General features: G+C 49.4%; 1 protein-coding gene across 1 annotated transcript; it reads left to right on the plus strand.

Moving 5' to 3' along the window:
- The first annotated feature begins 4,209 nt into the window (after positions 1-4,209).
- Positions 4,210-12,610, plus strand: Zp3 (zona pellucida glycoprotein 3). The gene is made up of 8 exons (XM_085836329.1): positions 4,210-4,518; positions 6,530-6,648; positions 8,243-8,346; positions 8,429-8,612; positions 9,670-9,787; positions 11,020-11,111; positions 11,237-11,373; positions 12,399-12,610. Exons 1-8 carry the CDS (start codon positions 4,210-4,212, stop codon positions 12,608-12,610), a joined length of 1,275 nt encoding a protein of 424 aa, XP_085692455.1.
- The last annotated feature ends 311 nt before the right edge of the window (positions 12,611-12,921 follow it).

Genomic DNA, 12,921 nt, shown 5'->3' on the forward strand with positions numbered 1-12,921 from the left:
GGCAGGTTACCCCAGTTCAGGGAGGAATGGGGATGTGAGTTCGAAGCACAGGTGAACTCTGATCGTACATATCCAGCCCTTCTCTTTCTGTTCCCAGCACAGCCATCAAACACAGCCTTGGATAACAAGCCTGCCAAGGCCAGGCTCCCAAGCCCAGGCCCCGACTCCTAAGAACCATTAGCCCTTGTGTAATTCCTGCCAGGAGAGGTGCTGTCTGTCTGGACCCCACCCCCACAGTTGCCTGGCATCAGGCAGGTAGGCCTGGCACACTGTAAGAGGGGATGTTTGCCCCCTCCTTCCTCTTTCCCTCCTCCCCCTCTCTCCCCATTCCCTCTCCCCTTCTCTCCATGTGGTCATGGCCAGCCTCTACTCTGCTCTCTCCTTCTCTCTGCCTTTCTCTGCCTCTGCTACCCTCTTAACTCCCCTCCCCATGCCCTGAATAAACTCTATTCTGTTCTATACCGTCCTGTGGCTGGTCTCTCAGCGGGAAGGGATGCATTGGCATGGGCCCACTGAGGCACCCCTTTCCCTCACACCCAGACAGAACATATCTTGATAGCTCTTTCTCTCTCTCTCTCTCTCTCTCTCTCTCTTTTTTTTTTCGGTTTTCGAGACAGGGTTTCTCTGTATAGCCCTGGCTGTCCTGGAACTCACTTTGTAGACCAGGCTGGCCTCGAACTCAGAAATCCGCCTGCCTCTGCCTCCTGAGTGCTGGGATTAAAGGCATGCGCCACCACACCCGGCTTCTCTTTCTCTTTTTATGATCACAACACTGTCGACAGCTGCCCCTGATAGGCGTCCATCCCTCCTCCCTCCCAGTGCTGACCACACCATGTATCAGTTTCAGCATGTTAATACTCTCGCGCGCCATGGCCAGCAGCTTAGCCTGGCACCCTCAGGGTCCTGCCTGGCCCGCCTCACCAGCCTTCGAGGCTCATCTCCTAGGACCTGGGCATTTCTGCAGGCCCACCTGAGCATCTTTCTCCATCTTGGCTCACACAGCTGCCTCTGCCTAACCAGGGCTCATTGCTTACGCCCCATAAAATGAGTGGAGGGAGCACTGGCCCTGGGATGTACTCAGGTGAATCGTTTGTTCTTTGATAATTGTGCCAAGCCCTATTAAAACCAAAGCCTGCTCAAGGCCCTGGATTGCACCCCCAGTGTCTCAAAAATAAAATAAGAAATCAAAGCTGGGTAGGGCGATAGCCTGTCCAGAATGCTAGCACTCAAAACAGAGTCAGGAGAATCCTGCAGTTTGTTTGAGACACGATCTCACTATGTGACTCTGGCTGGCCTGGAATTGGCCTCAAACTTACAGAGATCCACCTGCCTCTGCCTCCTGAGTTTTGGAATTTTATGTATTCATTTGTTTGGTTTTTTTTTTTTTTTTTGAGATAGAGTCTCACCATGTAACCCTAACTAACAGAAATTCACCTGCCTCTGCCTCCCTAGTGTGTGCACCGCAGAGGCAGCAGTGGGAGGATTCTGATTTTGAGGCCAGCCTAGGATACATAGTAAGACCCTGTCATTCCCCCCACCCAAATAGTTTATGTAAATATATCCACCAGAAAAAAATGTTGATGCCTAGGAGGGTGGCAAAAGGCTGGAGGCTGAAACTGAAAAATTACTCTAGCCCAGGGTTCAAGGCTAGACCAAGTGGCATAGTAAGACTACAGCTCTAAAAAGTAAAACAAACAAAACAAAACAAAAAAACTATAGTCAGGTAGCATGGTTGATCGATCCAAAGTAAAAGCAAGAAGACTAGGAGCTGGCAAAGTGGCTCAGTGCGTGTGGCACGCGCCGTGTATCCTAACTGCATAAGCTGGAGCTCCGGGACCCACAAGATGGAAGGAGAGAACTGACCCCCGAAAATCGTCCTCTGACCCCCACATGCAGACTGTGGCACATGAATACCCCTCCATACACACAAAGTAAATGTGTTTTAAAATAAAACGGAGTGTGGTGGCTTATACCTTGCAATCCTGGTACTAGGAAAGCTAAGCTGGGAATTGTTAGATATTTAAGGTCAGCTTGGGCTACATGCAATATAGTTCTAGGCCAGCCTGGGCTACACAGCAAGACCTGTCTGAAAAAGCAAAATAGCAATATTTCCCTAATAGAGGAAATACCATGATGAGGACTGTTTGTGTGTGTGTGTTTCCTTTTTTCTTTTTCTTTCTTAGGGGAGAGGTTCCTCCATTGCACTACAGTTGTGCTAACCCCTGCAGGTTCCCCAGATTTGAGAAATAGGACTGCAGAATGTTAGTTGTGGAACATTGTGATATTCCCCCATTAAAAATAAAGTAAAAAGCCGGGCGTGGTGGCGCACGCCTTTAATCCCAGCACTCGGGGAGGCAGAGGCAGGTGGATTTCTGAGTTCGAGGCCAGCCTGGTCTACAAAGTGAGTGCCAGGACAGCCAGGGCTACACAGAGAAACCCTGTCTCAAAAACCAAAAAAAATAAAAAAAAATAAAAATAAATAAAGTAAAATAAAATTATGATACATAAGTGGGGAGGGGTGTGTGGCAGCAATGCATACCTTTAATGCCAGCACTTGGAGGCCGAGGCAGGTAGATCTCTGGGAGTTCAAGGCCAGTCTGGTCCATACAGTGAGTTCCAGAAATACACACAGAGAAACCCTGTCTCAAAAAACAAACAAAAAACTATATATATATATACATACACATATATATTACGTAAAATAGACAAATAAATGAATTTAATTTGCTTTTGCCTGGCAGGGGTTGCTCATAACTGAAGAGTTTACCCCCCAGGGACAAGCTGTTGAATAGGTCCCAGGCACATATATTTTCTCTTGACACCTAATTAATGTCTCTTTAGTCTTCACTTGCCAGGAATCCTCCAGCTATTTCTAAGAAAACCTCTGTGTCTTCCTAAGTCTCTCTCCAGGGTCCCCTCCGAGGCCTGTGATGACGCTCAGCAGCCTGGAGCCTTGAGCTTCCAACATCCAACCGTACAGCTCTGAGCACACCGGGTGGGGATGGGAGAAAGTGAAAAACTATGGCCCACCTGGCTTTAACGTGCAAAGTCCAGCCTCTGTGGCCAGGCCTTCATCACAGCTACTTGAGAGATTGAGGCCAGAAGACTCAGAAGACTGTGAAGTTCAGGCTTCTCAAGCCACAGAGTGAGTTCAAGGCCAGGAGGAGCAACTTAATAAAACTATCTTGAAAGAGAGAGAGAGGGGCTGGTGAGATGGCTCAGTGGGTAAGAGCACCCGACTGCTCTTCCGAAGGTCCGAAGTTCAAATCCCAGCAACCACATGGTGGCTCACAACCACCTAGGTAATGAGATCTGATGCCCTCTTCTGGTGCGCCTGAAGACAGCTACATTAAATAAAAATAAATAAATAAATCTTAAAAAAAAAAAAAAAAAGAAAGAGAGAGAGAAAGGGGGGGGGGAAGAGAGGGATAGAGAATGAACAAAAGAAAGAAAAAAAAGGAAAAGAGAAGAGAAGAAAAGAAAAGAAAAGGCTGGGGTTAAGGCTTAGAGCACCTGCTTAGAGTACCCCTGTAAAGGGCTGGGGGCGTGGCTCAGTGGTAGAGCCCCTGCCTAGATCCCCCAGTGAGGGGCTGGGGGCGTGGCTCAGTGGTAGAGCCCATGCCTAGAATCCCCCAGTGAAGGGTGGGGGCCTCACTAGAGCAAGTTACTTGGCTTGTATTCAGGAAGAGCTGTGTTTTCCAAAGGGAAAAGAGTTAAAACTTGAATAGGATCCTGGTGTGGTGACATAGGCCTTTCATCCCAGCATAGGCTTTTAATCTCTGGAGGCAGAGGTAGGCAGATTGTTGAATTTGAAGGCAGCCTAGTCTACGGATGGAGCCAGTTCCTCGACAGCCAGAGTTACACTGAGAAATCCTGCCCTGAAAAACAAAAATAAAACAAAACCCAAAACAAAACAAAACCAAAAACCTAAGTAAACAAAATAACAACAACAGAACCCCCAACCAACCTAAGAAATAAAAACCTTGAATAGGAATCACGTGGGGTATCTTTACAACTATAACCCAGATTCTGATCGTTGGTCCAGATGAGGTTTGAGGCCACAGGGCTAATAATGTGTTGATGATGGGCTCCACCCGAGATTGAGGGAGGCAAAGGGAATTCAGGTGGGAGGGTGGGCCATCGGTGATATAAGAACACCGGGTGGTGTCAGCCTCTCATTCTGAGCCCAGCTGTACTCCAGGCGGGATCATGGCGCCAAGCTATTTCCTCTTCCTTTGTCTCCTGCTGTGTGGAGGCCCGGAGCTGTGCAATTCCCAGACTCTGTGGCTTTTGCCGGGTGGAACTCCCACCCCAGTGGGGTCCTCATCACCCGTGAAGGTGGAGTGTCTGGAAGCTGAACTAGTGGTGACTGTCAGTAGAGACCTTTTTGGCACCGGGAAGCTCGTGCAGCCCGGGGACCTCACTCTTGGTTCAGAGGGTTGTCAGCCCCGGGTGTCCGTGGATACTGACGTGGTCAGGTTCAACGCCCAGTTGCATGAGTGCAGCAGCAGGGTGCAGGTGAGGCGTGGCATCCTTCGGGTTGCTTAGGGGAATGGATGCCGGGAGGTGGTCTGGTGATGGAGCTGTTGAGGGATGGGGCTGTCTTCTTTCACTGTGGCTCAGGAGTGGTTGTTGAAGGAAGATGGCGCCCAGGCTGAGCGAGGCGATCTGGGACTCGGGCTCTGCTGGAAGGAAGCTGGTGAATGAAGGGCGGATGGAAGTAGCTGTGTTCTTGGGGTCACTGACTCACTTTTTTCCCCCCAAGATAAGGTTTCTCTGTGTAGCCCTGGCTGTCCTGGAACTCTGATCCGTTTGCCTCCCGAGTGCTAGGATTAAAGGCATGAGCCACCACTGCTAGGTCCTCATTCCTAGGACGCTTTTCCTGAAAATCTGAGGTCCCTCCCCGCGAACAGAATAGAAGAGTGATGGGACTCGATGTTGGGGAGGGATGCAGAGCTCAGGCGCTTGCCAGAGGCATTAAAAATCCTGCTAAAGCCATGCCTGGTTAACATGTGCACAAAATTCCAGCACTTGGGAAATAGAGGTAGGAGAATTGGAGTTTAAGGACAGCCTTGGCTACATCAAAGACTCTGTACAAAAACGATAAAGACCCGGACCTAATCTCGGATAGAGAAAATCGGTAGCCGGTGCCAGGGATTGAATCCAGGGCCTTGCACATTCAAGACAAGCAACTCCACTGAGGAGCTACATGTGCCCTGAACTTGGTTTTTTAAGAGAAGGTCTTATACTAATAACCCCAGCCTTTGTTTCTTCTGGTATTGGGTTTACAGGGGTGCACCAACATACCTGGAAGCCTTGACCTAAAAGATGTATGGGGCAGAGGGCATGATGACAATCTTTATTAACATAAAGACCTTAAGCATTTCAGCTGGGTTGCAGACATAGCTCAGTTGTCTAGCAAGCATAAGGCACCGGGTTTGAGCCTCGGCATCACAAAACTCTAGGATCTGGTGATTCATGCCTGTAATCCAGCACTCGGGAGGCAGAGACCGTAGCATGAGGTGTCCGAGGTCATCCTGGATCGCGTAGCAGGCTTAAGGAGATCCTGAGCTACAGGAGGTCTGTTTTATAAAAGGTTCAACTGTGGTGGGGTGGTAGGTCCAAGCAGTTGAGCTAGGTACAGGTCAACCTTGGATAAGCCTGGCTGGAGCCTGCCTGGCTCCTCACCTGGTCTCGATCACTTCCTTCCGCACCTCCCAACCAGCTGTGTATAATTCTGCCTTTGTTGAAAGGGTCTAGAAATGTGCTAAAACATGTATGGGAAGACAAGGAGAGTGGGGCGGGGGTGGGGTGTGTGTGTGTGGGGTGATTCCACACAGCTCTAGAGGAATCGTCATCTATGCCAGGGTGAGTTTTCCTGGCGTGTAGCTGCTTTGGAGGTCACCCATGCTTAGTGTATAAGCCCAGTAAACGCAAAGGTATCCTAAAGTAGAATTTCGTGGACTCCTAACACTGGTTTCTAATTCAAGTAATCCTCTTTGGGAGGCCAACCTGGGCCCAACCTATTTCATAAAACTAATAGCAACTGTTAAACTTTTTTTTTTTTTTCATTTTGTTTTGAGAAGGGGTTTCTTTAAGTGGCCCTGGCTGTCCTGGAACTCTCTCTATGGACCAGGCTGGCCTCAAACTCAGATCCACTTGCCTCTGCCTCCCAAGTACTTAGATTAAAGGTGTGCACCGCCACTGCCCCGTTACTGTTTAATTTTTAAAAAAGCTTTACAATTGATTTTTATGTGTGTGGGTGTTTTGCTTGTATGTGCACCCTGGAGGATGGCTGAATCCCATGGAACTGGGGTTATGGACAGCCGTGATCCATTACCTGAGGGTTGGAATTGAACCCAAGTGCTGGTAGTCACTTGGCATGCTCGCTGTAATCCAGCTCTTTGATTCCTTTACTAGCCAGCAGAGGGCAGGCTGACCTCAGCCTTGGCTGCCTTCCTATGCCTCCCATGGGCCAAGCAAGCATCCACAGGGTTTGGATCTGGTTAACACTATACCTTTGTTTCAGATGACAAAAGATGCCCTGGTGTACAGCACCTTCCTACTCCACGACCCTCGCCCTGTGAGTGGCCTGTCCATCCTCAGGACTAACCGTGTGGAGGTACCCATTGAGTGCCGATACCCCAGGTCAGTGCCAGTTGTGCTGGCTGGATTCCTGGATTTGGATATGGGTGCCTGCAAGCAGGATGTATGCTCTGACAGGGACAATGCTTTTTTTTTTTTTTTTTTTTTCAGCTGTGATGATGATTGTCCCAGGTGTGAATGGTTAGGCAGCCTGCTGTGGCAAAGTCTGAGGCCAGGTCTGGATTAGGGACCAATTGCCTTTTGGAGGAGGAGAGAGATGAAGTTGAGGCAAGATTCTATGAAGCCCAGGCTCAAATTCGGATCTTTCTGCCTCCACCTCCTAAGTGCTGAGTTATAGTGTGTAGGCTAGCAGATCTGGCTTTGTTCCGTGTTTTCACAGGATGACCTGGAATTGTGTATCCTAGCTGGCCTTGAACTTGGTGATCTATACCTCAACCTGTCAAGTGCTGGGATTAAAGGTATTCACCACCACTGCCTGGCTCAGACAGCTTCTTAGGTGGATTCTATAGATGACAATCTCTTGTCATAGTGTTGAACATGCCTGCCTGTATTATAGTCTGGCCATGATTCTGCCCTCACTGTGTGTCTCAGTCTCTCCTGCTCTGGGATTACAGGTATGGGGTCATCCTCTTGGACATCCTTAGACATCCTCTTGGGGCTCTAGCCTGGGATACTTCATTGTGTCTGGTTCTTTTTTTTTTAATATTTATTTTATTTATATGAGTACACTGTAGCTGTCTTCAGACACACCAGAAGAGCGCATCAGATCCTATTACAGATGGTTGTAAGCCACCATGTGGTTGCTGAGAATTGAACTCAGGACCTCTGGAAGAGCAGCCAGTGCTCTTAACCACTGAGCCATCTCTCCAGCCCCTGGTTGTTCTTTTTAATGCTTGGTTTTTGAGGCTGTCTTAACTATGTAGACAGAGCTGGCCTCATACTCGGTGATTCCCCTGCCTTTGCCTTTCAGGAGTGCTGGGATGAGAGGCCTGTACCACAATTATCCAGGGGCAGGACTTTTGGTTTTGTTCACTGGTATTTTTTTTTTTAGACAGGGTTTCACTATCTATACTTTATGCTTGGTTAGCCTGGCATTTGCTTTGTAGATCAGGGTGGCTTTGAACCTGTGATCCTCCTGCTTGGACCTTCTGAGTGCTGGGACTGCAGGCATGCATTGCCACACATAGTCTATGATGTGCCAGGGATGGAATGTACACTAGGCAAGCACTCTGTCAACTATGTCCCCAGCCTGCCCTTTTTGAAATGGAGTCAGAATGGAGAATTCTGTCTTCTTGCCCAGCCTCCCCAGAGCTGGGTGGTAACAGCCATGTCACTCTATGACTTCTGGCTTCTGGTTGCCTTTCACCAGGGCCTAAGTTGATACAGACCGGACTTCAGCTTACTAGTGTAGCTTCTGCCTTCAGGCCTGTCTATCCGTGCTTCGGTGTCTGTCCCTATGGTTCAGATGTCTTCCTGCTGTCAAGTGTAGGCACTCGGGGAGTTAAGGAACCAGCCCAGCCTTTGGGGACCTCGGCTACTGAGTTTATCTCTGAGATCTCTGTAATAAGTGTAGGGATATGATAACACACTGCCCTGGGATGGGGTTATATGGAAACAGCTGGAGTTTTCCCCACAGGCAGGGCAATGTGAGCAGCCACCCTATCCAGCCCACCTGGGTTCCCTTCAGAGCCACTGTGTCCTCAGAGGAGAAACTGGCTTTCTCTCTTCGCCTGATGGAGGGTGAGTCAGAGGGCTGGAGGCGTTGGTAGGGGGAATGGAGATGTCGCTAGACTGTCCCTAGCCCCTCTCTGTACCCTTTCAGAGAACTGGAATACTGAGAAATCGGCTCCCACCTTCCACCTGGGAGAGGTAGCCCACCTCCAGGCAGAAGTCCAGACTGGAAGCCACCTGCCACTGCAGCTGTTTGTGGACCACTGCGTGGCCACGCCTTCACCTTTGCCAGACCCAAACTCCTCCCCCTATCACTTCATCGTGGACTTCCATGGGTGAGGCCTGGCCTGCTTTCTTAGGGAGTCATTTCGTTCTCCTTTGGTTTAAGTATCTTATTAGCATACATTAACAAATGAATTGGGTGTGTTATGACACTTTCATATGTGTTCATTTTGGGCAGATTCACCCTCTTTATCTTTTCCTTGCTCTCAAGTCCATTCTTTCTCTTCACAAAGTTTCTTCTACATTGTCAAAAAAAAAAAAAAAAAATCCTTGTCGCCTTAGTGTTGGGATCACAAGGGTGAGCCACTATGTCTGGTGTGACTGCTAATGAGCATGACACACTTGGAAAGAGGGAGCCTCCACTGAAGTAACCGTGGGCACTTTCTGCATTACTCTCTGACGTAGGAGCCCGCTTACTGGAGCAGGTAATAGAGAGGCTGGCTCAGAAGTTCCCAACACTGGCTGCTCCTCTGGAGGACCAGGGTTCAATCTCCAGACGGCTCACAACTGTCCATAACTCCAGTTCCAGGGGCTCCAACACACACACATAGGCAAAACACCAATGAACAAAAAGTAAAATGATTTTAAAAATGTAACAAGCCTTAGCTGCTTTCCTTCTGGTCTGTCTGCACTTCAGTTCCTGAGCTCGGTACCTTGAGTTTCCTACCTTGGTTTCCACCAGAGATAAACTGTGACCTGTAATGTAAGCCGGACGAGTGCTTTCCCTGCAAGTTGGTATGGGTCAGGTTTGGTTTTGTTTTTTTGTTTTAAAGACATGGTTTCTCTGTGTAGCCTTGGCTGTCTGGGAATTTACTCTGTAGACCAGGCTGGCCTCGAACTCTCAGATCTGCCTGCCTCTGCCTCCCAAGTGCTGGGATTAAAGACACGCATTATCACCAGTCAGCTGCTATTGGTCATTTCTTGTTTGTTTGTTTTTGTTTTGTTTTTCGAGACGGGGTTCCTCTGTACAGCCCTGGCTGTCCTGGAACTCACTTTTATGGGTCAACTTTTAAATCACAGCAATGGAAAGCAAACTGAGACACCTGGCTTCCAGTTCCCATTGGTAATGAGATCGCCTTAGCTGTTTGTTTTTCACTTCTTCCTTCCAAGTTGCCTTGTGGATGGTCTATCTGAGAGCTTTTCGGCATTTCAAGTCCCCAGACCCCGGCCAGAGACTCTCCAGTTCACGGTGGATGTATTCCATTTTGCCAACAGCTCCAGAAATACGGTAATGATCTTTTCCCACAGCCGAGCATAAGCCTGAACCTCTAGTCTGCCTTGCTGTGCCTGCTGTGCTGAGCATAAGCCTGAACCTCGAGCCTGCCTTGCCGTTCCTGCTCTTCCCACACTTGCTTCCTTTAAGCAAATGGCTTACCATGGTAGAAATTAATGAAAGTAGACAAAGAGCTATGGGTTCAGAGAGGCCCTCACAGGTAAATATTTGTGCTGCTTAAACACGAGAGCTGGGTAAAATAGGGGCTGGAGAGATTGCTTAGTGGTTAAGAGTACCAACTGCTCTTTCAGAGGACCCAATCGACATGGTGGCTCACAGCCATCTGTAACTCCGTTCTAAGGGATCTAATGCTCTTCTGGCTTCCTTAAGCACCAGGCATGTAGCACGTGGACATACATGCAGGCAAAACACACAGTAATTAAAAAAAAAAAAAAGCTAAATAGCTGGCATACATACAGCAATAATAATATAATAACAGCTGGTCATACACACTATTAATGTCAGCGCTCCAGAGGTAGAGGTGGGGGGTGAGAGTGGGTTGGGAGGGATCTGCCTTCAAGGCCAGCCAGGTTCACATAGTGAGTTCCAGGCTAGCCAAGGCAGCATAGTGAGACCCTGTCTTCCCTCAGAACCCCCAAAACAACAAAAGTAAAAGTTAAGTTCTGAAGCTGAGGGTATGGCTCAACAGCTAAGAACTCCTGAGGAAGACTGCATCTAGTTCCAGGCCCCACTGTGCTGGGGCTGTGAGAGCTATCTCAAAGGTGAGAGCCAAGCGGTGTGTAGGGCTCTGTGGTAGTGCCTGTGTAGACGAGGCTCTAGGATTGACCCCAGCACCATAAACATGAATTGGGCCAAAAGTTAAATTTTAATTAAACTTTGCTTTATTATGTCTTTTTTCTGAGACAGGGTCTCGCTATGTATCCTGACTAGCCCAGAGCTGAACTAAGTAGATTAGGCTGGCCTTGAACTTGGAGATCCACCTACCTCTGCTGGGACTAAAGGCAGGTGGCACCACTGCCTTTTTTTTTTTTTTTTTGAGACAGGATCTCTCTATTTCATGGCTATGGCTGGCCTGAAATTTGACTGTAGTCCATGCTGGCCTTGAACTCTTGATCTGCCTGCCCTGCCTCCTGAATGCCGTGCCATCACATCTGGCTTCCTGCAAACATTTTCAAAAAGCTGTCGACAACCTCTTCCAACTCAGCCTGCTCACAACTTTCTTTCAGCTCTACATCACCTGCCATCTCAAAGTCGCGCCAGCTAACCAGATCCCCGATAAGCTCAACAAAGCCTGTTCGTTCAACAAGACTTCCCAAAGGTGAGGAGATCAGGTGCCTGTGTGTAGGCACCCGGAGGCTACTGGAATCGATTTCTTCAATTATACAATGGCAAACATCTTCCTGTCCTAGCTGAGCTAAGTAAGCTTTTTGTCTTGTTACTCAGTTGGTTGCCAGTAGAGGGTGATGCTGACATCTGTGATTGCTGCAGCCATGGCAACTGTAGTAATTCAAGCTCTTCACAGTTCCAGATCCATGGACCCCGCCAGTGGTCCAAGCTAGTTTCTCGAAACCGCAGGCACGGTATGTCGGGGACACGGGACACGGGACACTTATTCCTCTTCCTCTTTAAGATCTCTGCTTCACTTCCTTTTGCTCCATTGAGATGGTTGACTGAGGGAATGTCTTCTGGGTCAGATGTTGCTATCTCCAGTGGAAAGAGTGCTGAGTGTCTCTTCCCAGTGGCTTGTGGGTTAGGGTAGCCCTGTCAATCCTGAGATTCTCTCAAGACATTATGGGGTAGAAGAGAGACTAGATGGATGATCAGGTGATACCTTCAATCCACTGAGGCAGAGCAAATTTTGAATCCTTGGGAACTGGACTCAACTTGAGAGCTGAGAGTGGCTTACATTTGTCATCCCGGTCCTTGGGGAGGCTAAGAAAGGAGAAACACAGTTCAAGGGCAGCCTGGGGGGAGCCTGTCTCAAGAAACCAAACATGAAAGGCTGGGAGAAAGGTTTAGTGGTAGATAGAGCTCCTGCCTAGAAAACCCCAGTGAGGGGCTGGGGGCGTGGCTCAGTGGGAGAGCCCCTGCCTAGAATCCCCCAGGGAGGGGCTGGGGGCGTGGCTCAGTGGGAGAGCCCCTGCCTAGAATCTCCCTGTGAGGGGCTGGGGGCGTGGCTCAGTCTGTAGAGCCCCTGCCTAGAATCCCCCAGGGAGGGGCTGGGGGCGTGGCTCAGTGGGAGAGCCCCTGCCTAGAATCTCCCTGTGAGGGGCTGGGGGCGTGGCTCAGTCTGTAGAGCCCCTGCCTAGAATCCCCCAGGGAGGGGCTGGGGGCGTGGCTCTGTAGGAGAGCACCTGCCTAGAATACTCCAGGGAGGGGCTAGGGGCGTGGCTCAGTGGGCGAGCCCCTCCCTGCCTAGAATCCCCCAGGGAGGGGGCTGGGGGCGTGGCTCAGTGGGAGAGCCCCTGCCTTGAATCCTCCAGTGAGGGGCTTAAAAGTGTGATTCACCAGTAGAGCTCTTCCCTAACATTCCTGAGGACCTTGGTATGATTCTCCAGCACTAAGCACAAAACAAAACTTTCCTCCATGTTCTGGTCTTTCCTAGTGACCGATGAAGCTGATGTCACTGTAGGGCCCCTGATATTCCTTGGAAAGGCCAACGACCAGACGGTGGAAGGCTGGACAGCTTCTGCTCAAACCTCTGTGGCTCTTGGGTTAGGCCTGGCCACAGTGGCATTCCTGACCCTGGCGGCTATAGTCCTTGCTGTCACCAGGAAGTGTCACTCCTCTTCCTACCTTGTATCCCTTCCACAATAAAAGAAGAAACTCAGTTCTGAGTGTGGTTTAGTGCCTATGTCTGAGATGGGGCGGGGGTGGGGATTGGGGGTGGTTGCATTGGGGCAGGGGGAGTGGACATCACAATGCACGTGTGTGCTAATAGCATAATGCAATAAGAGCAGATGGACCTCCAGTGAGCAGCCATCTAGATGGCGAGAGGCTAAGCTGGTTTGTGTACTTAGAGACTTGTAGATCCTGCTTTGGGCAACATAGCTGCCCAGGAGTAGTTGTGTGATGTGACTCCCAAGGAGATCAATATGGAGATGGGAGCTGTTGAAAGAGCTAGGTAG

Source organism: Mus caroli, unplaced genomic scaffold (genome assembly GCF_978045245.1).
Source record: "Mus caroli unplaced genomic scaffold, Mus_caroli_1 scaffold_4, whole genome shotgun sequence".
Classification (NCBI taxonomy): domain Eukaryota; kingdom Metazoa; phylum Chordata; class Mammalia; order Rodentia; family Muridae; genus Mus; species Mus caroli.

Coding starts and splice junctions, on each gene's coding strand:
- Zp3 (XM_085836329.1), top strand. CDS start 4,210: ATGGCGCCAAGCTATTTCCTCTTCCTTTGTCTCCTGCTGTGTGGAGGC. Junction 8,613..9,669: donor TTCATCGTGGACTTCCATGG/GTGAGGCCTGGC, acceptor CTTCCTTCCAAG/TTGCCTTGTGGATGGTCTAT. Junction 11,374..12,398: donor TTCTCGAAACCGCAGGCACG/GTATGTCGGGGA, acceptor GGTCTTTCCTAG/TGACCGATGAAGCTGATGTC.